The sequence below is a fragment of the Paramisgurnus dabryanus genome, chromosome 23 (genome assembly GCF_030506205.2).
Source record: "Paramisgurnus dabryanus chromosome 23, PD_genome_1.1, whole genome shotgun sequence".
Lineage (NCBI taxonomy): Eukaryota > Metazoa > Chordata > Actinopteri > Cypriniformes > Cobitidae > Paramisgurnus > Paramisgurnus dabryanus.
The window spans coordinates 545,624-570,000 of NC_133359.1; the positions used below are offsets into that span (position 1 = coordinate 545,624).

The 24,377-nt window shown below is 39.3% G+C and overlaps 1 protein-coding gene across 4 annotated transcripts in view; it reads right to left on the bottom strand.

Annotated features, from left to right (window-relative positions):
• The window catches only part of pus7 (pseudouridine synthase 7), a 28,580-nt gene that overhangs the window by 3,035 nt on the left and 1,168 nt on the right, over positions 1-24,377 (bottom strand). Inside the window, exons 2-17 of one of the 4 annotated variants that reach the window (XM_065277293.2) lie at positions 19,159-19,295; positions 18,755-18,863; positions 18,272-18,359; positions 17,929-18,018; positions 17,695-17,799; positions 16,845-17,010; positions 16,604-16,651; positions 16,180-16,205; positions 15,317-15,569; positions 14,811-15,076; positions 4,898-4,998; positions 4,714-4,798; positions 4,196-4,309; positions 2,845-2,989; positions 741-758; positions 190-301 (exon numbers count right to left, since the gene is read on the bottom strand). In XM_065277293.2, the coding sequence (XP_065133365.1) occupies positions 190-301; positions 741-758; positions 2,845-2,989; positions 4,196-4,309; positions 4,714-4,798; positions 4,898-4,998; positions 14,811-15,076; positions 15,317-15,569; positions 16,180-16,205; positions 16,604-16,651; positions 16,845-17,010; positions 17,695-17,799; positions 17,929-18,018; positions 18,272-18,359; positions 18,755-18,863; positions 19,159-19,295 (1,863 nt within the window). Of the gene's footprint in view, positions 1-189; positions 302-740; positions 759-2,844; positions 2,990-4,195; positions 4,310-4,713; positions 4,799-4,897; positions 5,231-5,341; positions 5,413-5,516; positions 5,968-14,810; positions 15,077-15,316; positions 15,570-16,179; positions 16,206-16,603; positions 16,652-16,844; positions 17,011-17,694; positions 17,800-17,928; positions 18,019-18,271; positions 18,360-18,754; positions 18,864-19,158; positions 19,296-24,377 lie in introns of those variants that run through there. The other 3 variants (XM_065277291.2, XM_065277290.2, XM_065277292.2) reach the window with 3 other exon arrangements.

Consider the following 24,377-nt stretch of genomic DNA (forward strand, 5'->3'; position numbering starts at 1 on the left):
AATGTCTGTGAAGTGTGTAGTGCTGAATTGTGAAGTTAAACCGTTTTCTACATTTCTGCCTTCAGAATTGGTGGATTTACACAAACTTTAACAGAATGAAATCTACAACCCAAACACTGATCTAACATATATGCCTGTTTGCCTATGCAGAGCTGATCTCAGAACAGTGCATGGGGATGTTGAGCAAACCTGAGGAACTTTGAGAGGACGTTGATGGCATCCATGGTGTCTTTGTTTTCTTTATAGAGAACGAAATGACAAAAACTTCCTCGATTCTTCGGCCAGGAATGCTTTCGAGGGGCTTCAATGGGACAAACAAAAGACAAAACAATGAAGGAAAAACAAAAAAGCATTCAACAGACATACATTCAGAATATCTCCTGAACATCTCTTGTGAAGCTTTCCATTAAGACATAAGTGCCAAACAACGGAACGAGCAGTGATCTAATCACAACTTCACACAAAGCAGAAATCTCTGCGATCTTAACCTTACGCTACTCCTGCATTGTGTTCAATAGATCACTTTTGTTTGCATTATTCTCTTTTGTTAGTCACTTTGTATAAAGGCATCTGTTAAATGCATCAAAATGAGTTGAACTTTCTCAACTTGTCTTGTAATGATCCATTGGAAAGAAATGACCATGCAGCAACAACAACAACAACAAGCCAACAGATGAAAGGTTTTCCTGGCTGTTTCTCCTGCAGAAGTTTAAAGACTCACGCGGTGAGGAAGATCTTACCTGCTGAGACTCTGACCTCTGTCCACAGAAAGAGAGGAGCATTAGAAGAACAAGAGAAGACATCAGCGAGATAACACACAGCCGAAGGGTTTGCATGCTCAGAAGAACATCATGCTCAAGGCATTGGGAACCGCTCTGTTCCTCTTCATTTCATTTGAAAGAACTCAGTTTGTGACAGTGAATCGATAACATTTGCATTGCAAGAAATTTAAGCTGTTCCATTAAATGTACTAAATGAGAACAGATCGGATCACGTGAAGAAAGAAGTTGCCTTAACTTCTTCACGTTTAAAAAGCGGAGAGATTGGAAAGCGTTGTCGACTTCAGCGTCACAGGATCGATCGTTCTGCACACGCTGTCTTGGGTGCAAATACGTCTTTCACGCATGCACTCGTGCAACAAAAACCCTCTGCAGCTACACTTGTCAGTAAATCTGGGTATATTCAAATCGGTTGTCAATTTACCATTTCAAATCTTGAATAGTGATGAGTTTCTGTAACTTGGAAGGACAAAAATGAAATAACTTGACTTTGATTTTGACTTTGGTTTCTCAGCTAATGGTCCATGCAAGAGAGTTCAGAGGTCATTCTGAAGAGGACTTAAATGATCATTGTATCTCTGTTTCTGTACGAGTTTAGAGCGCCATCTACTGACACAGGGGATCATTCAGCCACAGAGAATATCTTCAACAGAGAATTACAGCCATTGATATGAAACTCAATCCAGCAATAAATGAATTATAATCCATTTCAATTACAGCGTTTCGGATACTTGGCCAGTCAAGATCATCAGAAATCACCCCGACAGCACGATAACCACTGTCATCGTCTACAACGAAAACAAGGTCAAACTATTCAAACCTTTCAAAGCAACTGCAAGTATTCAACAATAAATAAAATAAAATAACAGCTTGAGAACAACGTTTATAAGTGAAAATATGTTTAAGAAAAAAACATAACCATGTCACCAAACAGAAAACAACAAATGTGGCTTGGCTTGATATGTGTGTGTTTGTATATATTAGGGATGGGATTCGAAGGGCACCTCACGATACGATTCGGTACACGGCTCGCGATTCTCAGATAAACAATGTATTGCTTGCTAATCCTTTGATGGTACATAACGATATCTGACAAACTATAAAAACTAAATGTCCAGGAAAAGATTAAGTGCAACTTAATTCCACAAAAAATTTTTAGGTACAGAGCTCCTGGATACCGTTTGAACTAGAAGCACTGTAGCCCCTGACTGAAAATGTTAATAGTGCAAGCAGAAAAGTTAGGTTCACACCTTCTATAAACAAATGCAATCATTTATGTTTTTACCATAATAACTGCATTATTAACTGCAAATACTACTTCATAATAAATAGACTTAACTTTATATGCATTTGTTGCACGTGTCATTATGCACAATTGAACTTTACCGATAGAAAGGTATTTTGCTTCCTATTAATGTTGTTGTTCATTTGTTAGTTCTCCCACTGTATGCAATGTCTAATGACCTTCACGACTTCAACTTCACGCAGGGCTGAGCAGACCATCGGTAGTTTACTGAGCGTACGGCTACAAAGAATAGATGCGTCGTGCGAATGAGCGGTAAAAACACAACTCATTTGCTCTGGGGGTACTTCGATGTCAAAAATCAATTGGTCTGTAAAGTACTGCACAAGTCAAATGCATCAAACAGGGATCGGTGCAAATATTTGCAATATACATGGTTCAGTTCCAACAAAATAAACCTTAAGTGAGGCGTCCTTCAGTCATTTTTCATTCAAACCCTCCGCCTATCTTACCTATGCCACGGGTCGGCCCTGACCCTTAGGATTCTGCGATCATGAATCCGGCACATTTTTGCAGTTGTTTTAGGCGTGGTTCGTGTAAAACATTCACTTCACTTTCAAAGACAATGTTAGACTATTTCTAGTTTAACAGCTTAATAAAGAATGTATTAGTACCTTTTTTCACCATGCAAGCTGTCTGGCTAATGTATGGCATGCTATTAATTGCTGTTGCGTGAAAATTAACCAAACCTAAACTAATAATAACCGATAGATTAACCTGGACGTGTGACTGATGGATCAATGGACCGTGATGATTCAGTACCTGACAGAGCCGTCTTCCCAGCAGCGTGATACGCCACAATGAATCGTTTTCCTTCTCTCTCTTCAGTTTTGGTTTCCAGGCCAGGAAACAGAGTCTTCACAGCTTTGTGCAGTAAAGTGCGATTCTCCTTTGAGTCTTCGACCACCTGAAACATGAAATAATCTCTTAATGGGAAAGTTCAAAATTCTGTCATCAATTCTTCACCCAAAACTGTATGAGTTACTTTATGCTGTTGAAGATAATAATTGTTTTGTATTATAAATGATGTTACCCACTGAGTTCCATAGTAGGATGAACAAACACTATGGAAGTCAATGGGTACGGTCAACTGTGTGCTTACAATCATTTATCGAAATAATAATGATCTTTGGCGTTAAATACAATAAAGAAACCCATACACATTTCAAACAACATGAAAGTCTTTTGGGGACAAACTTTTAATGCTTTCAGAAGAAGAAGATCTGTATCAGTAGCTTGTACAGCATCATTACAGCAACAGTTCCAGCACAAGAGACTACTAAATAACTACTAGACACGTGAGAACCGATGAGACTTGAAGTTATCGATATGACTGTACATTTGAAAGCATCACTTGGATGGGTTTTGCTTAAAAAGCTCAAATAGTCAAACATGTTTAGATAAATTACGGATGAATGTGCATTCTTCATATAAGATGACGACGGTATGACCTCGTATGTTAATATTAAATAACTTGTGTGTGTTTAAAGGTCACGTTCTTCCTGATACCATTTTTCAAACTTTGGTTAGTTTGTAATGTTGCTGTTAGAGCATAAATAATACCTGTAAAATGATAAAGCTGAAAGTTCACTGCAAGGCGATATATTGTCTTTAACAGAATTCAAAGCCTACAACGAACGGCCGGTTTGGATAACAGCCCTCTACTTCCTGCTTTAATGACGTCAATAAAACAGTTTTTGACTCAACTCCGCCCAGAGGAATACGTCAGTCACCAGCTTTGGCTCAAACGCCTCTGGCTAAGCTAAGTTGCTATCGAATCACAACACACCAAACAAACTACACAATCAGAACTCGTTACTTATTTCTGAAGGAGGGACTTCACAGAACAAGGAAGACATCAGCCTGTTTTGAGGACAGTGAAAACAGCGCTATACAGATAAGTAAATTAAGTGGAAAAATTATGTTTTTTTACATACAAAACATGAACACATGTTATATTGCGCACTGTAAACACAATTAAAGCTTCAAAAACACAGGAAGAACGGGACCTTTAACTGTTAAAATAAAATCTCTGTTAATTCATTTTTTTGGGGAAACTATTACTTTAAGATGAAAGTTTCGTGGTGCTGGTGGCGGACGAAGCTTCACTTGCCTCGATGGACACATTTCCCTCTTTGTTTTTGAAATGTTGTAGTTCAGACAGCTGTAGTTTCTGCTCTTCCGTCAGAACCGGACACTCGGCGTTACTGAGGTCGCTGGAGCTTTCCTGCATCACAGAGAAAATCCTGCTTTACTCTTCTGCCAGACATTCATGAGAGCTACTTTACAACAATAGATGGGCTGCTAGTTCAGATGATTATTCATACTGTACATATCATGCAGATATAAACACTAAAGGGTGGTTTCCCAGACAGGGTTTAAGACTAGTCCCAGACTAAAATGCATGTTTGACTCGCCATCTTCTTGGAAACAACTTGCACTGCACCTTATTTTAAAAATATATGAGTGTTGCAGTTCTAAACTAGTAATGTTTTTGTAAGGTATTTAAAACAAAAATACTGCTTAAATGTAACTTAAAATAACTACAGCCTAGTCCTGGCTTAATCTAAACCCTGTTCAGGAAACCGCCCCCAAATGTGACAAAGTAAATCTCAGCCAATCAGATTTCACCTCAACATCAGCAGGAACCGACAGGTCATCCAAAGCAACAATCTTCCCATCTTTATTAATCTCATGGACCACAAAGTCTGAGTATCTAAAGGATGAAAGAAAGTTGCAGGCGATTAACAAATGTTCAACCATTCATCTACAACACATCACCCCAGAACAAACAGACGGACAGAAACTCACTCACCTTTCCTTTAAAATGCCCGAGAATCCTTCATGATCACTGATGAACTTGTAAATGCCCACATCTGACTCACTGAGGCCATGCTTCATCATGTCAGCAAAATTATCCAACTGCTCCTCTTCCTCATCACACAGCTGCTCCTCCTCAACCTCATCTTCATTCTCATCCTTACTTCTGCTCTCCTCAACCTCATCCTCTCTTCCTTTGATCTCCTCTTCCTCAACTCGAACTTTTTTGGATGCAGGTTCAGGATCCTCGTCTGGACAGGATCGTTTTTCCCCGACCAGAACCGGGAGTGAGACGGCTGTCACCTCTGCGTCCTCCATCAGATCGGAACTGTAATGACGAATTAAAGTCTTTACAGCCACTCGGGTTAATTCCACCAATCGGACTATTCAAAATAAACTTCTTGGTTACGCTGTAAACACATCTTGATTTTAAAGTTACCAATGTGATTTCCAGATGGCCTTACACTTTAACTGAGCTGCAGAAGAGATTAACGAACACTGATTTACGAGCTGTGAATAAACACAAGAAATATAAATGAACACATATAGAACTCTGTGAATCTAAAGCAAACACGAGATATTTAACAAGAATAGTCTGAATGTAAAGATCTTACCGCGTCCAAACAATCACACGTGAGTCGTCACATCTGAATCTAAACTGACCCCGGAAACGAATACTCACAAAGCCCCGCCCACTGGCGCATATCTATAGCCGTTTCTCAATGTCAAGGAAGGATCCTCGGAAGCTAGAATTTCGAGGATGCTACGTCATCGACGTCGGTCGAAGGACTGTTCCAATGTCGAGGATCCTCGAAATTTCAGCCAAGGACTGAGTCCTTCGTTCGAGAAATATCCCATATACAGGAAAGGATGCAAATTTGTATCCTTCGCGCTCTTCACGCGCTGAAATCACCCACAATCCTATGCGCGCAGCACCGAAAGCACACCTTTCAATCACGCAATGACGTAATTACGTGCACTTGTTAGCCTGTTCCATTTAACGTGTTCTCCGAATGCTTAAAAGGAGCCTCGCCTAGCATCTGAAGGAAGTGACTTGTAAGGACTAGTCCTGCCAAGGAAGTATATGAAGGTATATTTGGTGCAAAACAACTGCACACCTGTGACAGTGGAATTTGTATTTGTAGAGATTATCCACACATGTGTATCAGTAAATTTGAAGTCACAGATGAAGAGTTGCAAACTTGTAGATTTTTTTTCTTTCCCTCAAATACAACACAACAGTTACACATTCACAAATCCTTCAGTGCAGCTGCACAAATCCCATTTTACAAATCACAGATTAAGAAACTCACAAGCTCACGTTTTTTGCTACAATTGCTGCAGTAAATATGGTGCAAAACCTACTTGAACACCTGCATCAAAGTATGTGAAGTCACACACAAATTTTGTACATTCGCAAATCAGTTTGTGCATCTGTGCGATGAGAGTTGCATGTGTGTAAAAAAAAATGTCACAAATATTTTTTTATTTTTGAAATATTTTCTAGCACAAACACAAGTACATAAAAATACAACTGCTTGAATCTGCTGCTACGAGTTTCAAACACTCTTTTTTGTGTGCTCTCTGTTTTGCACCAAATATCTCGAGATAAGTGGTGCGAAAGTGATTTGTATACCTGTAGGCTATGTTCAGCACTTCCCACCAGGTGGCGCCCGACACTCACTGAAGCAGAGTTTATTAATTACCAGCAATGTTTCAGCAAGGTAAATCGCCTTTATCAAGGTATTATTTTCACCAAGTGGAGAACAATATAAATGGGAGTGCTAATTATACACAGATGAAGGTAATTACATACAATATTCCAATGATTCATTAGTAAACAAAATATAAGTTCCATAAATCTCAAACCATCAATATAAGTAGATTAAAAAATACAAGCAGCAAATACACACATAGGCCTACATATACCTAATAGGCTTTAATATACCTAAAAGGCCTCCTGTCTAAGTAAAAATTGGTCCAACTCACCTCACCTTCTAGATGAAAATACCCTCTCAATTCCTATATACAATAATATAGTTATAGGATGATTAAGTTCAACAAAATGCAGTGCTAATGGAAGGTTCATATTTCTGCATATTATTGCACTCTGATGTTTCACGATGCATGTTTTATACTCTCTATTTGTTTTCCTACATATGATGTTCAACAATGACAGTGTTAAAGTGGTTTCTGTTGGTATAGATGGAGAAGAGAGGTCCGATCTAACTAATTTATCTCCTAGATTACATTCACCTATATTCAGTTAGCCTATGTTTACTTTACTGATACAACAATGTGCCCAGGATGGTAAAATAATTATTTCAATGTATTACTAATAAACAACACAAGTCTTGTGCATACTGACATGGTTTGACATCTATAGTTATTTGATTGTTTTTTTTCTGATGTGTTAGAAGTCATATATGTAGAGCAGAGAAATAAGAAATTTTTTTCTGGGGTGCATGCCCTAGAAAAATACATATGGACCTTGGTATTTATAAAATCCTCTGTACGCCCATGCTCATGACAATAAGAATCCACTCTCAATAGTGTATGACGAGCTGTAGGTTTTTTAATCGGATCCCTATGTAAAAAATTACAAGCTACCCACAAGACTAAAAAGCTGATTTGATTTGGGTTAGCATCCAGGGTAAATGTTAAGAAATCAGAACAACTGTTTAGATAATAATAAAAACAATTTAGTTGTTCAGTTACCCGATTCAAAAAGACAGAAATAATCATCCAAATTAGTATATTAGAAGAAAAAGCATGTATATTAGTTAAATGTAGGCCTATGTGTGTATTTGCTGCTTGTATTTTTTAATCTACTTATATTGATGGTTTGAGATTTATGGAACTTATATTTTGTTTACTAAGGAATCATTGGAATATTGTATGTAATTACCTTCATCTGTGTATAATTAGCACTCCCATTTATATTGTTCTCCACTTGGTGAAAATAATACCTTGATAAAGGCGATTTACCTTGCTGAAACATTGCTTGTAATTAATAAACTCTGCTTCAGTGAGTGTCAGGCGCCACCTGGTGGGCAGTGCTGAGCACAGCCTACAGGTATACAAATTACTTTCCAACCATTTATCTCGAGATATTTGGTGCAAAACAGAGAGCACACGAAAAAGAGTGTTTGAAACTCGTAGCAGCAGATTCAAGCAGTTGTATTTATGTACTTGTGTTTGTGCTAGAAAATATTTCAAAATAAAAAAATATTTGTGAAAATTTTTTTTTACAAACATGCAACTCTCATCGCACAGATGCACAAACTGATTTTGAGAATGTACAAAATTTGTGTGTGACTTCACATACTTTGATTCAGGTGTTCAAGTAGGTTTTGCACCATATTTACTGCAGCAATTGTAGCAAAAAACGTGAGCTTGTGAGTTTCTTAATCTGTGATTTGTAAAATGGGATTTGTGCAGCTGCACTGAAGGATTTGTGAATGTGTAACTGTTGTGTTGTATTTGAGGGAAAGAAAAAAAATCTACAAGTTTGCAACTCTTCATCTGTGACTTCAAATTTACTGATACACATGTGTGGATAATCTCTACAAATACAAATTCCACTGTCACAGGTGTGCAGTTGTTTTGCACCAAATATACCTTCATAGAAGTATCCTTGACATTGAGAAACGGCTAATGACACCGTTTCTCAATCCGAAAGTCGCACCCTGCGTACGTCATCAAGCCTGGTTTATTTATCTAAGTTAACTGGGTATTAAGTGATTTTGATTTATCTAAACTCCCAGTGAAACTATCAACATTACATCAACTCTTATTTTGGAAATTAGCACATTCACACAATTTTACACCTCATAATGCTTCAATTTGGAACAACAAATATATATTGCACAGGAACAGATCTTTATGCTATAAGTATATGGTCAGTAAGAGATCTAATATATGAACCGGGTAACATTTTAGACTATAATGCTTTAACTTTGCCTGTCACCCGAAAGAGTTTTTCAATGCTGTTAATGCAATGGCATAAAAATGCTGATGAGATGCTGTCTTATACTGAAGTTAAACCAGTTCTTCCAGCCTTATATATTGGAGGAGATATGCAATTTAAAAGTGATAGTTGTAATAACAAATATAAGACAGGTCATTTCAAAAACATGTTATCCTTGTCAAGTTTAAAGAAACAAATTAGATCATATGTTTGATAAGAATAGCCTACTGAGAACAGCTTATTTGAAATTTCCTGTTCCTCCTAAAGCTGAAGAAATACACTTCAAAATTTTAAATGAGATTTATCCGTCTGACTAATTCCTAAATCAGAAATTTAATATAGAAATTGTCCCCTGTTCCTTTTGTGAACGCCATTCTAAAGACATGGATCATATCTTTCTCTCACACAATTTCTCCAAACTCTTCTGGATATCAATTCAGGACTGGTTGATAGAAAAAGAGTGTCCTTTTAATTATTTGAAAATAATGCACACCTGCGGTGTAACGGCACGACGCGATTGCACCTTGGGTGTGCATTATTTTCTTATAATTCAATGGCCCGTCGTCAATTATTCCTTACAAGTCATATGTATATAACATCAATTTACATAATGTAGTCAACTTTATAATTGTACATTTTCTGAAATAAGACAGTCTTGATGACGTATGCAGCCTTGAAACGTGACCTCTGGAGGCTTGAGAAACGATCAATGGCTGATATGGTTGTCATAACAGTATGGAAAAGTTAGACAACACTTTTGTTGTTTATTGTTTATTTTTTGTTATAGGCCTATGCCTTTTCACTTTTTTTAACCCTAATCAGAAGCAGCGCTCCTAACTTCAGTCTATTTCGTTTTACATAGAGCGAGCTATATACAATGAAAATAAAGGCTTTCAATTAATTCTTTTTTAAAGAAATATAGTTTTGTTTGTTTGTGATAGTTCTGTGAAGTTATAATGAAACCCTTTTGTTTTAGATGTGACATAATTTACTCTTCTTTGTACAGGACTGTAGGTCCACTTCACATACAACAGTAAAAACCAGTCCTCATTAATTTAGATTGCATGTCAATGTGTGGATGATGGTTTCATATATTTCTAAAGGACAGGTTTTCCTACATGTATGAAAAGGTCTTCATCATCAAAAGAAGCAGAACAAGAAGAGTAGAATCGTTGAGCTGCTGTGATTCATAATTTAAAATTTTATTAAATCTGTTGATGAAAACACATGAGACGAGTCGCTTTGACGCTGAATGAGACACATATCTGGAGCCTTTCTGTGCAAAAATCATCACCTTAATCACTATTATTGCAAAAAGGTTTGAAAATTTGTCACTGTATCCTCACCGAAGAGCAAAGCTCGATCCATATCACGAAGGGAGAGAAGTGAAGTAAATAATAATTTAAAAAATCCCTAAAGAAAGAGAACCTCTCTAAATAGACAAAACACCTAAATCACCTTATTACGACTAAAACTCTGTCACTGTCACAACATCTTTGAGAGAATCTTTGTTTTCTTTTTAAATTCAAAAAATATTTCACCATCTATTTTCATTTATTATTGCGAAAATAGGCAACTGGACTAACAGTGATGATGATGATCGATGCAAAACTGTGAAAAGCGCTATATAAAGAAATGACAATGAGGATGCCGCCGCGGATAATGTTGTGCGTTTCGTCCACCTGCCGTCTTCATGCAGATCTGAGGCCATGATGCTCTTTAAACGTGATGCGCTTTCATCTCGAGCTCAAGCGGTTGAGAGTTTTTGGATATTTTGCTGGATTTCTGTACATTTCTCCCTGAACAAACACAATCAGAGCCCCATTAAGCAAAAGCCACAGACTGAGACGCCTGCGAGCAGAAGCGGCCGTCCTGCCAAAAAGTGCAGATAACTGTAAGCGGGACAAATTCACATCTGTACAATCAGGAATGTTGACGTTTGTAGGTTGAATTGGACAGATCAGTGGCGCTAAAGACCAACCTAAACCAGAAGATGAACGTCACGTGCCCATCTGTCTGTCACCACTGGGAGCAGCTTCAAAACAAAGTCTTTTAGATTCATATTTTCCAGAGTCAGGTGTTGTTTGTGTGGAGGTTTGTTAACAGCTCTGTTGATAACCCTTTCTTAAAGTCCACCTTTGTTGATTTGTTGAGGGTGGAGAGATTGAGGGGCGGGGCTGCGTCTAAAGGGACCCAGGTGGGCTTCCTGGATGTAAGTAATTGGACAAACATCAACTACTGTAGCAGTTTGTGTTGCAAACACACACACAGCACTGGGACAACAACGTGTTCAAGGGCACACACCTCAGTCATTTCCTGACGACACTGAGCATCGAACCTGCGACCTTCAGGTTACAAATCCAACCGTCTAACCATTAGGCCACAACTGCCTGTATTCAGCATATAAAGCGCATCGTTTTTGTAGAATGAGGAAGACGGTGAATGAAGCTTCGTATAAAATGAGATATTATTCCAGTGTGAGTGTATGTGTGTAGTACAGCACTAGAAAATGTAGAAAGTCAGACGAAGGTCACGTCAGCCCACCCGTGACCCTCTAACAGCCCCTCCCCTTCTGCGATACGGGACAGAGCCACAGGGAGGCGTCCGAGAGAGACGACGAGTGCTACGAGCTGAGCCAGGGATGACCGAGGCATTCGGAAGCGGAGGCGCGCTTTTCTGGAACCATCTCCAACATGGGCAGAAGGAAATGCGTGAAGTGACCGGCTTCTTCTGCCGACCAGCCGTATTTCTCCACCAACACGTCAAACAAAGTCCAGGGCTTAAGTTTGGTGATGTGCCTCAGCTCACCTGCATAGAGAGAGAGAGAGACACTAGATCAGCCGATGCAGGCCAAAGATTACAGCATTACTGTTTGCTTTGTGCAAAAATTATTCCTATGAAGGAAAAGTAAAATCAGCTATACAACAGTTATTTTACACTTCTAATGATAAAAGTCAAGAAAAGCATGTCTGTCGTTTATTAAAAATAATTACAGTAATTCCGCAAAAAGAGCAAAGTAAATTATCAATATAAATGGATTTCAATCCAGTATTACATTGGTTTTAAATCAAGTATAACATTTAAAATCAGACTGACACATTTTCTCACAACTAATGAATAACTGAATGTTTTTTCTGGATCAATCCCAGCGAAGCCATTTAAAGTTGAGGTACAAAAGTGCTTCCACACATAAATGACAAAATCTAAAACATGAATATGAAACATAATTAAATTATAAATATCATCAGGTGTCAATTAACACACTATGAAAGGTCTGGATGGTTGTATAATTCAGAGTAAACCGGAGGTTCCCAACTTTGGCCCCCAATGTCCTGCAGGGTCTTATCAAGCTCTTCGCGTATGATCGAATTAATGTGCCGCTGAACAGATCGATCTGTGTCTTCTTGGTGACATCAAAGTACCATGAGAGCGATTCAAGCGCAGACTGCTCCGCGTGTTTTTCAAATCGTTCATGATCCCTGATGGTCACAAACTCTTTTATCAAACAACAGAACCGTGAAAAATCTGAACCATTATCCAGAATCAAATAGATGAAAAACTAAACAAGAATATTGTAGTAGGTATAATAATCTGATTATAAGACGGTAACAGTGTACAGGTACAGTACCTTTCTTTGAGAAGAACTCACGGCTGTATTTTCCTGCTGCAATGATCTTGTGAGGAATTTTTCCAAGTAACTCCATAATCAGAGCGATGTGGTCTGATCACCACACACACAAACATATATACACACACACACACACACACACACACACACACACACACACACACACACACACACATCAGTTATTCATGCAGACGTGTAAGGGGGCGGATGCTGACACTGTGACACCCAGTCAAACACAGACAGAACGGGTTTTTCAGGACTACAGATCTATGTCTGGTTCACATCAAGCAACCTCCTAAAACTGTCTGTCTGTCTGTCTGTCTGTCTGTGTGGCACAGTGTTTACATCCGTCCTGCCCCGTGTCTTTAAAAATACCTCTCCGATTGAAGAATTCCCGAGAATATTTCCCAGAAAGAGCAAAGTGTCGAGGAATACAGCCAAGAAGCTCTATGATGTGAGCAATATGATCTACATCAAAGAGAGAGAAAGAGAGAGAGAGACAGCGAGAGAGAGACAGAGAGAGAGAGACAGCAAGAGAGAGAGAGCGAGAGGAAGTGTGAAGGAAAGAGAGGAGGAAGCAGAGAGAGAAGAAAGTGTCTAATGTTTAGTTTAAGCTACAATCACACATGAAATACTCGTGCTAGTCAATAAACATGAGTGACAGAAAGATGGAGAAAATCACACAAATCCAGCAGAGGCAATCTCTCTCTGATCTTAAAGTAAACTAACATTAGTAAACTACATTCAATATTTTGCCTGCATTTACATGAAACAATTACATGTCATAACCATTTCTAAAAAATATTATCTCGATACACAGCATCTCTCAGCATTCTGCAGTCTCTATACTGTATTCAGTTACTAGTATGCAAATGCAAGGTCAAGTAAAGCGCATTGCATTGTGGGATAGAGTTTGTCACACTGCAGTTATTCTATGAATTACTATGAATACTGTAGTAAAAACAGTCTGTAGGATTTAAAACAGGACCTTTGTTCTCTAGCTGATGTTTACTACAAACATTTATACAGTAGATGAACGTAGTGTACTGAAGGTTAAAGCTCACCTTCATCACGAGAGTAGTCTTCACCAGAGTGAGGTTCAAACAGGTAGTCACCTGTAGCCAACTCGAATGCCTTTATAGAGGACGAACATAAAACCGAAGATCAGACGTAAATGTTGCCATATGATTCAAAATATATGACAAGAATTCAGCTTTCATTTCAAAAGTATGCACCAATATGTGCATTTCTTGGGATCCGAATCCAAGACTTTGGCAACCTGTTTGTTTACTGTATGACACTGTCAAAAGGCAAAATGTTTGACTGCAAACTTATATAAGGATTTCATGGCATTTGGTGACTTCATACCATGCAGGCGGTGCTCCATATATCGGCAGGTGTGCTGTATCCTGCTCCAATCAGAACCTCTATGGAGCGATACTGCCGCGTCTGGATGTCTTCTGTGAAGTGTTTGTGCTGTGAATGTATCACAATCTTCAGATCAACACACTCTTCACGTAAGATGTTACACTGTGTTTTTAGGAATAGGACATTTCCTTACCACCCAGCATGCATTGCCAAGGTCAGCAATTTTGACTCTCAAGATGTCGGCGTTCTGTGGATCTAAAGGATTCACCAGCAGATCGGCCGATCTCAACCTCGCTGCATAGAGAGAGAAAAGAGAGAGAGAGAGAGAGAGTTTATTAAGCGTTAAACAGACATCTTAACTAACAGTAAGTGTGTTTAATGTGTTTGACCTTTCGGTGTTTCTCCGGTACTTGATGACGATACGGTTCGACTGCGGTCAGTGTTAATGCAGAGCGCCTGGGCTTCGGGCGGTTCAGGATCCAGTGGCAGCTCGGGGAAACGAGGCGTGGTGCCGCGGTGCCGGGATCCGTTTGTGAGTCCTGGTGTTTCACCGTTAAAAAAGTCATACGAGGCGTCAGATGCGTCACGGTCGGTCGTGCTGATCTCTGATTCAACCAACGGACAGAGCAACGGTGACGACGGACAAACAGGCGGCCGCGCCGGTGACAGACGATCCGTCTCCTGGCTACCTGTGATCACATGACCGTTTGTTTTTGAGTTTTCATTGTGATCCTTGCTGGAATCCTCCTGACCTTCATCATCTGCCTCGTCCCCATCATCTTCTTCCTCTTCATATTTGTGCTCCTTTTCCTTTTTTGCCTCTGTCGTCTCGTTTTCTGCATCTGGTTCTTCCTCTTCTGAACACTGCTGGGTTTTTGGCTCGGAGCACTGTGAGGGTGTCACCTTGGTTTCTGGTTCATCTGCTGCTTTTTCTTCCTCTTCTTCTTCCTCTTCTTCTTCTTCTTCTTCCCCTTCTTCTTCCTCTTCTTCCTCTTCTTCTTCTTCTTTCGTTTCTTCACTTTCATGTTGCTCTTCTCTTTCTTTCGGGTTTTCCGTCGCCTCCTCTTTCTCGGGAACGTCTTGTTTGTCGTGTGGAGCGTGCGCGCGTATCTCTACTACAGATTCTTCTTCATCTGTAGAGTCTTTGGTGTGGGGGACGTCACAGTCTTCTTCATTCTCCTCAATGTCCTGGTGACCTGCATCTGCACCTGAAAAAGAGACATGCAGACAAACACTTATAGTGTAAGATTAAATAGATGAGTTTTTTTATTATTGAATTACTCAGGATCATATTGGGGATTGGAAAAATCTAGTCTGTAGAAAAAGGTAAAAGAAAACAGCTAAGCATTGTAGATCAAAAGTGGAGTGTTAGTAACACTTTATTCATGACATGTAATTATTACTAGTTGGTGAGGACATCAGACAAACCTGTACACACAGACACTCACATGTGTGGTTTGTGAGCCTGACGGGTCGCTCTTTCTCTCCCTCGACATCCTCTTCCTCATCCTCGTCATCATCTTCATCATCCTCGCTGTCCCCCAGTGCTAGGGTGGGGCTGTGGGCGGAGTTTGGAGCTTTCTGCTTTTCTGCTTCTCGCTCCAAAGCTTCAATCTCCAGCATGCGTCTCTCCAGGAGCTCGGCCTGACGCTTCTGCTTCTTCTTCAGCTTCTTCTTTTTATTTTTGGAGATCTTTCCCACCTAAAGGAAACACAGATAACTGACGGTTTGTATTTTTATACTGTAAGAGATGAAATCTGATACACTACATCGGCTGCTACAGTAACAAATTTTCAGTGTTGTTACTGGAAAATACTGTATTTACAGACTGGCACATAACAGTTTAGTTTTGTGTTTTAATACATGCTAATAGTATTTGTTGTTATACTGTGTATAAGGGGTCTTGAAAATGGTAGAGTTTGTCTAAAGGAGGTTGCACACCGGACGCGCCGCGCCGTTCTAAAAAAACAGAACACATTTGAGTGTACGCACACCGGTGACTCAGGACATTGCTCAAATTCCTGTCATGCCACAGAGCGCCACTCACATAGTTTAACATTAAACAACATCATATTTGTGCCAAATCGTTAGCGATTAACATTGGCTGCTAACGTATATTTTGCATTTTGAAGTAGACGCTATCTAACTAAGCTCGCGTTATTTAATGTGCACTTAAGGTGTTCGATACCTCCGAGTTGTCCTGTACATGTGGTAATAAAGTGTTTAAGATTATTGATTTGATTTGTTTAGTCGTGTTTAAACGACTGTACACACTTGCTTAGAACGAAGTCTGTTTATGGGAGTAACTCACCTGTTTAAGTTGAGGAGCTGTGCTGACTGCAAACAAACACAAACAAAATCAAAGTTTCATACTTTCATTATTCAAGACAGACTAGTAAAGATTTCATGAAAATCATTTAGTTTTTTTGTCATCAGACTCTTTTATAAAGCTGACCTAACTGTGTCTGATCTTTAGAGAGGACTTGTGCTTTAGATGAGAAGTAAACAGGATTTATTTGATTCTGAAAGACAGAAGGCAGATGAAGGGATTTGATGTTCAGGTTAACTACCTTAACCATTGAGACTTCTCTGGTTTTACCACAATAACCAATGACCGATGTTAACCGATCACCTATGCTACATGTTCCTGACAAACAGCCTGACTAAGATAATCCTGCTTGATAATATCACAAACAGTTCACTTCATGTTGTATTTATGGGTACCAGAGACGTACACTCGTGTAAAAGCATCCCAACCATATCGCCATAGCGACCACGACCAGCTGCATAGAGAGCAGAGAATCAAACAGATGTGATGATTCATTTGAATCAGCCATATAGTTTCTGCTAAAATACCACAGTTGTCTTTTAAAGAGTGGCGGCCGATGCCATCTGACTACAAAGCACTGCAAACATCTCTAAACAAATCTCTTGACCCGAGTGGATAAAGCATTAGAGAAAGATGAGATGAAATACCAGCAGATCCAGACGGAGGTGGCGCTCCTGATTTCTGCCACTCTGTGGCCTCTACAGCCATCCTCCGGATGAAGCGATCATCCACACACATCAGGATGTTTTCTGGTTTGATGTCCGTGTGGATGATCTTACATTTACTGTGCAGGTAATCAAGCCCCTGTAAAACCTGACATCACAATGACAAAACTCAGCACAATCATCACACGACAGCTAAAGAAATCAAGCCAATACACTTTATTCAGCTGGAAAATATGAAGTCGATTTAAAACATATCGATTTTAAAGAGTAACTAAACCCCTGCTCAGAGCCTGACTCCACCCACTGCAATATTTGAAAAATGCAAGAAAAGTGGGCAGATCCCAACGGAGATAGAGGGTCGATGAACTAAGTGTGTGGTGAGATCGTAACAAGGGCGTGGTGAGCTTGAACCTGCTTACGTCACGAGTTATTTCTTGGACCCAACATCCAATAGGAAAATTCAACTGCAGTAGCCACCGTTCAACCTGAAGAGGGCAGCACTCAGACGTTTTTACACCATATATTGTAGTATTGAAACACTTTATATCCAAATGTCAAAAAACTTACTAAAATCAATGAACAGCACTAATAAAGCATCATTCTTACAGATCATTAACTAAAAAGAGTTGGTTTAGGGTTTAGTTACTCTTTAATCTTTAGTACAACTGGCCACAAATGAAATACTGAATCAATCATTTTATCAGCTCCAGTGAGAGTGAAATCTTATTGGTCATATATATGTGTGTGTGTGTGTGTGTGTGTGTGTGTGTGTGTGTGTGTGTGTGTGTGTGCGTGCATGCGTGCGTGCATGCGTGCGTGTCTATGAGATTACCTGTCTAATGATACTTTTGACACAGGGTAATGGCAAACCCTGATAATTAGACTTTATGATCCACTTTAGTAAATGATGACCAAGAACTTCAAACACCATACAAACATCTGAGAGACAGAGTCAAGGAAACATCTGACTTACACACACACACACACACACACACACACACACACACACAGACACACACAGACACACACACACACACACACACACACAAACATACACAGTAAGGATATGAATCCCGTTCACCCCTGAGATCTTGAAGTCGTCTATTAGTTGAACAACCATGTCTTTATTAGGGTCATCAGGATCTGTCTCTCGTACCTGAGAGAGAGAGAGAGAGAGAGAGAGAGAGAGAGAGAGAGAGAGAGAGAGAGAGAGAGAGAGAGAGAGAGAGAGAGAGAGAGAGAGAGAGAGAGAGAGAGAGAGAGAGAGAGAGAGAGAGAGAGAGAGAGAGAGAGAGAGAGAGAGAGAGAGAGAGAGAGAGAGAGAGAGAGATAGATAGAAGAATTTAAAACCCCAATTTAGCCCAATGAAAAATATATATTTTTTGTAATTCTTTAATTTAGATACTCACACATCTAAGAAGTTTTATTTCATCCAGGGCCGTCTCTGTGTAGTGCTGAGCACTCTTAACAACCTTCATCGCAACAAACCGCTTCCCTCTGTTAACACAAAAACATACACGCACAGGTTAACAAACCCATTCTTACACAATGAGTATCACATATAGACACACACATGGGTGACAGTATTCGGATGAGCAGGTCATTTGTGTGTGTACTGTATCTTTGTTTCCATGTGGGTTTTTTGGCTTTGTACTGAACCACATGGCAAATATAATACAACAGCCTGTGGCTAAAGCTGTACACAAACACAAACATTGTGTGTATTCTGTCCATCCATCACGGATGGTAGTGTGTACAGTTTGTTACCTAACCCAACACAATGACACCGACACCTGCTGATATCACAGACAGTCAGTGTGCGTGTGTCGAGTCGGGTATCGAATGAGTACGAATGTGCCGTCGTCTCATATGCTGTTGTCATGGTTACTTACTGAATATCCCAACACAGCCAGACAGTGGAAAAATGGCCCCATCCTAGTTTTCGGATAACATGGTATCTTCCATTGAAAAGGTCTCCGATCTTCACTGGATGGTATCCCCCTATATCACAGCACAATCATTTCACATGAGTCCACAAACATTTCCCTCTGAATCATCATCATCATTCACACACTGTAAGGAGACACCAAACCACTAACGATTCGATCCCTAACACCAGCAGCACTAGCAGACGTTCGTGATCCATCACATCAACTCACAGAGCAACAACCAAAACAAAACAAACAAACTCCAATGTGAAGTTCAGTCTCACACTCAATGTGACAAATCCAAACTGATGAAAACTCCTGATCCACACAGCACACATACAATATAAATGATGAGAGATCTGTTGTACCTTTGCAGTAGTCAGCGGGGTCTTCCTGCTCCTCATCATCAGAGCCCAGAATCTCCTCCTCGGGTTCTGGGGGGGCAACAGGCTCGGGTGGGGGAGGAGGAGGAGGAGGTGCAGACAGAACCTTCTGAGTGTCGGGTCTACCAGAACACAAATAAAGTACACACATTTATACTTCCTGTGTGCTACTATAAAAGACCATACTCAGGATTGACAAAACACACAATCACGCACAAACACACACACACTGTTTTTCCCAAAATCTTATCTTCATAGAAAACTGCCTGAGCAATTCAATGCAAATGTCAGCCTTCCATGAAAAGTTTTTACCCAAAGTTTTTATACTACACTGATATCTCAGATGTCAATATTTGGTGGTTTAAATATCCATGCAAAGTCTTTGTTAAAGTTTTAAGGCATTTATGTTTTCATTTTTCCATAGAAGTGCACATTCAGAATTGTCACGCCCATAACAGAGAAATGTCACATCAGACCGTTTCTTCCTCAAAAATAAGCACATAAAAATTCAAATAAAATAAATATGAAATGTGTGTTAAAAGAGGTGTTCCTTCTCCATTTGTTGGGTTTTACTGCTTCTGGTTTCTGCATTTTAATTCACAGAATTCCTACAAAGTCTGTGGTTACATCCATAACACACTTTGACTTTTACGTATAAACATCATGTAGGTTGATTTATAAGCTGTTTTCATCCATGGGGACCAAAAATTGTCAATACAAGGTCAAACGATTACTGGTATTAATATATTTGTGGGGACGTTTTGGTTTACCAGCTACACACACACACACACGCACGCACACAAACTCTCTCTCTCTCTCTCTCTCTCTCTCACACCCTTTAAAGACATTCACAGGTTGGGCGTTACATTCTGACAGTTGTGTGTGTGCGCTGAGTCTGTACACACACACACACACACACACACACACACACACACACACACACACACACACACACACACACGACTGTGTCTCTACATGAATCATATCTGACTTTGCAGTTTTTGTGTTTTGGGAAAGTTTAGAACCGATAAACTTGCTCTGATCATGTTTGAGTATGTTAACTTATACTAACCACTCTCCTTACATCACAGATTTTGTCTATCATCTATGGGTGGCAGGTAAGCTATGGAACTCACTGCCCCTAACCCCTAAAATAACCAAACACTACATGAATTTTAGTATCTGGACTCCAAGCAGGCTTTCATCCCTGCTCAAATTAAAAGCATCACAGAAATTCTATTGGATTGAATAGTTTTAATGTGAATTGTATTGGTTGTAATGTAAACTCTATCGTTCTCTTTGGGTTTCTACTGGTATGTGTTGGGTTCTATTGGTGGGACCATTAAATCCTACTGGAATATTTCCAAAAACATGAAAAAGCAATATTGTAGTTGTTTTAAAAGCTAATGGTTCCTATTCATGGGTGGACTGGCCATCTGGCATACCAGGCATTTTCCCGGTGGGTCCCGAGTCCGACACTTTTTTAATCTATATATTATTGTTTCCGACGGCACATAAATCCAGACAGTTGATCAGCGGCCCGATTGACATTGGGCTGGCTCAGTCACATCGTTAAGCACCAACCTCTTTCACTTCGGTCCTGCCGGCGTAATGCATTCAAAAAAATAAATAGCGCAAGAGTAACCACCGGCCCTTGACACGGGCTCTGCGGCCCATAGGCTATTTTCTTCACTGATGTAGTTACGGTGTCAAAATGTTGACAAATCAAAATTAAAGGCGGCGGGAGTTTCTGTTCACTAAGTTTGAGCATTTTTTTATATTGAAAAATACAGACAGTTAGCTAATCCAGAGATGCAAACTACCTTACTTTAGGTCAATTTTTCAGTTGTAATTTAAAAGTGACATTTATATTTTTTTGCTATGTAACATTTGCTGCAGTTGACTGTTAGTCAAGCAAATAGAAACAATAAATGTTTATAGCATACGGTATAAGATAAAGTATGAATGTGTGTAAATTGTGGATTAAATTAGAGTAGAAGTCTTTACGAGAAGGCAGAACTGTTATCTCAACTAAAGAAATGACATTTAAGGCTAAGTTTATGTTAATATGATTTTAAAAATCTTTTAAAAAGCTACTTCTGTTCAGATTGATAAAACTTAAGCCCTTTTCACACAGACTTTCCGGAAAATACATGGAAAATGCATCCTGGATTTTTCCGGAATCGTTCGATTTTTTGTTCATACACACTGACATGATTAGCTGGCATCTGATGGTCCCGGAAAGACACGTGATCTTTTGAAAGTCCCGCCCTCTCTTCTACGCAGCGTCTGAAGTTTGCATATTTTTTACCATTTCTCTCTCCAGAAACAACTCGCGTGCATTTTTGTTTATAATAAGACTACAAAGGAGCGCGTGAACGCACAGTTCTATTCTTGTGAATGATCTCAGCTTCAGAATGGATATTTGACGAGCTCCCTGATCTCTGCTTTAATACAGTTTTCAGACATTTCTCATCGTGATTGTTTATCTGCCTTTAAAACGCGCATTTTGAGGAGCTGAACGATATATCTTGTTGGGATGACGCACGGGTATTTTCGTTTATTATAGCTCAAATGAGCACGTGACGCGATATTCTTTTATGCTGCTGAATGATCTCCGTTTCAACGCAGTAAGTAACGAGCTAACTTACCTGATATCTGCTTCAGTCCAGTTTGCTGACATTTCTCATCGTGAATGTTGTTAATCCCTCATTTTAAAGAGTTGAACCAACTTCATGTTGCCATGACACGCGCGTTCTCACTACGGCACATGCGTCATTGTTTATGCGTTATTACGGGTATTTTCTGGGACCAAAGGTCTGTGTGAATGGGGTTATGTGAGAGATCTTCGCCTTCAGATCTGACAAACAGAACAGAGAGTCAAAGCCTCAATTTAACCTTGTCTTACATCATGGTTGGTATACACATTCAAGTGACCAAAAAGACCGAAAATGTGTGCATTATCGAATGAGGGGCCGATCATATCCAAAATGCCAGGGCCGATTTTTTGCCCAGTCCACCCATGGGAAACCAAAAGTATTTCTGTGATGGTTTCTGTTGTTTAGTTTTCAGCAGGGATGGGTTTTGTACTGAGGAGCCCAGATCACAGTGATGGTTGTCCTGTTGAAAGTTTGTCCCATCTCTACACGGGATCTCTGGAGCTCAGTTTGAGTGACCATTGGTTACCTCTCTTTCTAAGGGCTTTTTTGCCTGATTGCTTAGTTTGGAAGTTAAGCTTTGCCCACAAAAACGATTTGTTTATGTTGTTGCAGCTGAAAGCGTCTACAGAGATTTGTGTGGTCATGAGTTCAGTCTCCCATGGGAACACACAAACTCATAAAAGCATCTGCTACTTTAAATGCATAAATATACGAAAGAAAGCTTTCCATGCTCAACGTGTCTTTCTAGATGACCTGAAAGTTCTTAAACAATCATGAAAGATCAACAGCGTTAGGGTTTGGGTTAGTTGTATGGCTGTGGCTATTTAAGAATCTGACACACAAACACTATGAAGTTAACAGAGCTTTCTGAATCTAAAGTAGCTTATCATCATCATCATCGTCTGAACAGCTAACAGACAGACAGACACACACACACATAGATACCTGCGTCTGGCTCGGTGTCGCAGTCTCAAAACACTGAGGGATAAACCAAAAGTCCTGCTGGCATGCAAGTCATTTATATTCATAATAACTGAATAACAAAGAATTCCTGTCTGCTTTCCTTCTGTCTCTGTAAGATCTCTCTTTCTCTCTCGCTCTCTCTCAAGGAATGAGAATGGAGGCAGGAATCTCATGACCAAATCACACTTACTTAAGAATTCACACACATAGATTTTTATTAGACATCAGTCAAGCTAATTAATCTTCCAAGTTTCCATTTAATACTCCAATATTGTCCTGTCTGAATGTCTGTCTGTCATGATTTAAGTCAAAGGTGTGTTTTATTTTTAAAACGACAGATCTGTTTTTATCATATAAATGTTTGTGTGTAGTGTGTGTGTTACTCACTCGGTGGGATGGGTTAAATACAGAGGTCACAGTCCAAACACGTCACTTTCACTTACAATACAGTGTCTCTAGTTGCATCTTTGGTGATTTTGAAGTTGTTTGCTATGTCTTGTTAAAAGTGAAAATTTTTGTCAAAAAAGCTTGCATGCCATTAGAGGGTTTTGCAGTGAAACACAGACAAATGTGTTAAAATACAATGAAATGGCATTTGTAAAAATAAGGAATTTAAATTACTGACTATAACCTTTTTAGTGCCTTTCAAGTGAAATGACTAAACCTAAACATAAAGTAAGAGCCTGATAAGAAATAATCATTTACACCAAAACACACGTCAGGCGCACTCTTCAAATATAACCAGACAGAGACTGTCAACAGAAAGCAAACAACCACTGACATATAAAAAAAACCCATGACAGTTTACAGTTTGATGCATGTGAGGGAAATTGTGTCCATTTCTATTATAATACACAGCAAACATACAAGGTTTATAGATGCACACACACACGTTTACTTTCACAAATCGCACAAAACCCCCCAAACAGAACCATCTGAATCTGTCTCTATACAGCACATGAGAGATTTCCAGAAAACCAGACTTAACCAAACTTTGGGTCAATTCAATTTCAGACCATTTTACAATTTTAGACTTAATTAGCAGTTAAAGTCAATAACATCATGTCAAGATGCATTAATGAATTATTAAAGTGAATCATTTATAAATGTTTTAACACATTGCTGTAGATAATAATGATCATCGTTGAGGAAATAAAACCCTTTGTCAACAAACATTTTGATTGTAATATTACAATAAACACAAGATAAGAGACAGACAGAGGAGATTCATGTTCATTCACATTAGATTAAAATATCAAGCTGAATTCCTCTGAACGACAGACACACGTCTCTACCTGTCCAAATGCCAATGGACTACATGATAAGTACGGAAGATTTACACTGACTTCAGACAGACACTTCATGAGATTCCACATCTTTTCCTTTTTATTTCTCTATCTATTCTTTTGTTTATCTGCTTCTTTCTGTTTACATTTCATCTTGACCTGACATTCATTTCATCATGCTTCATCTAAACACACACTTACATTCACAAGCTGTGTGCTCATAAATCTACAGCATTTAGTTTATATTAAACACACAAAACCATCAATTTAAAAAGATCATCTTCTCTGCCCAAGA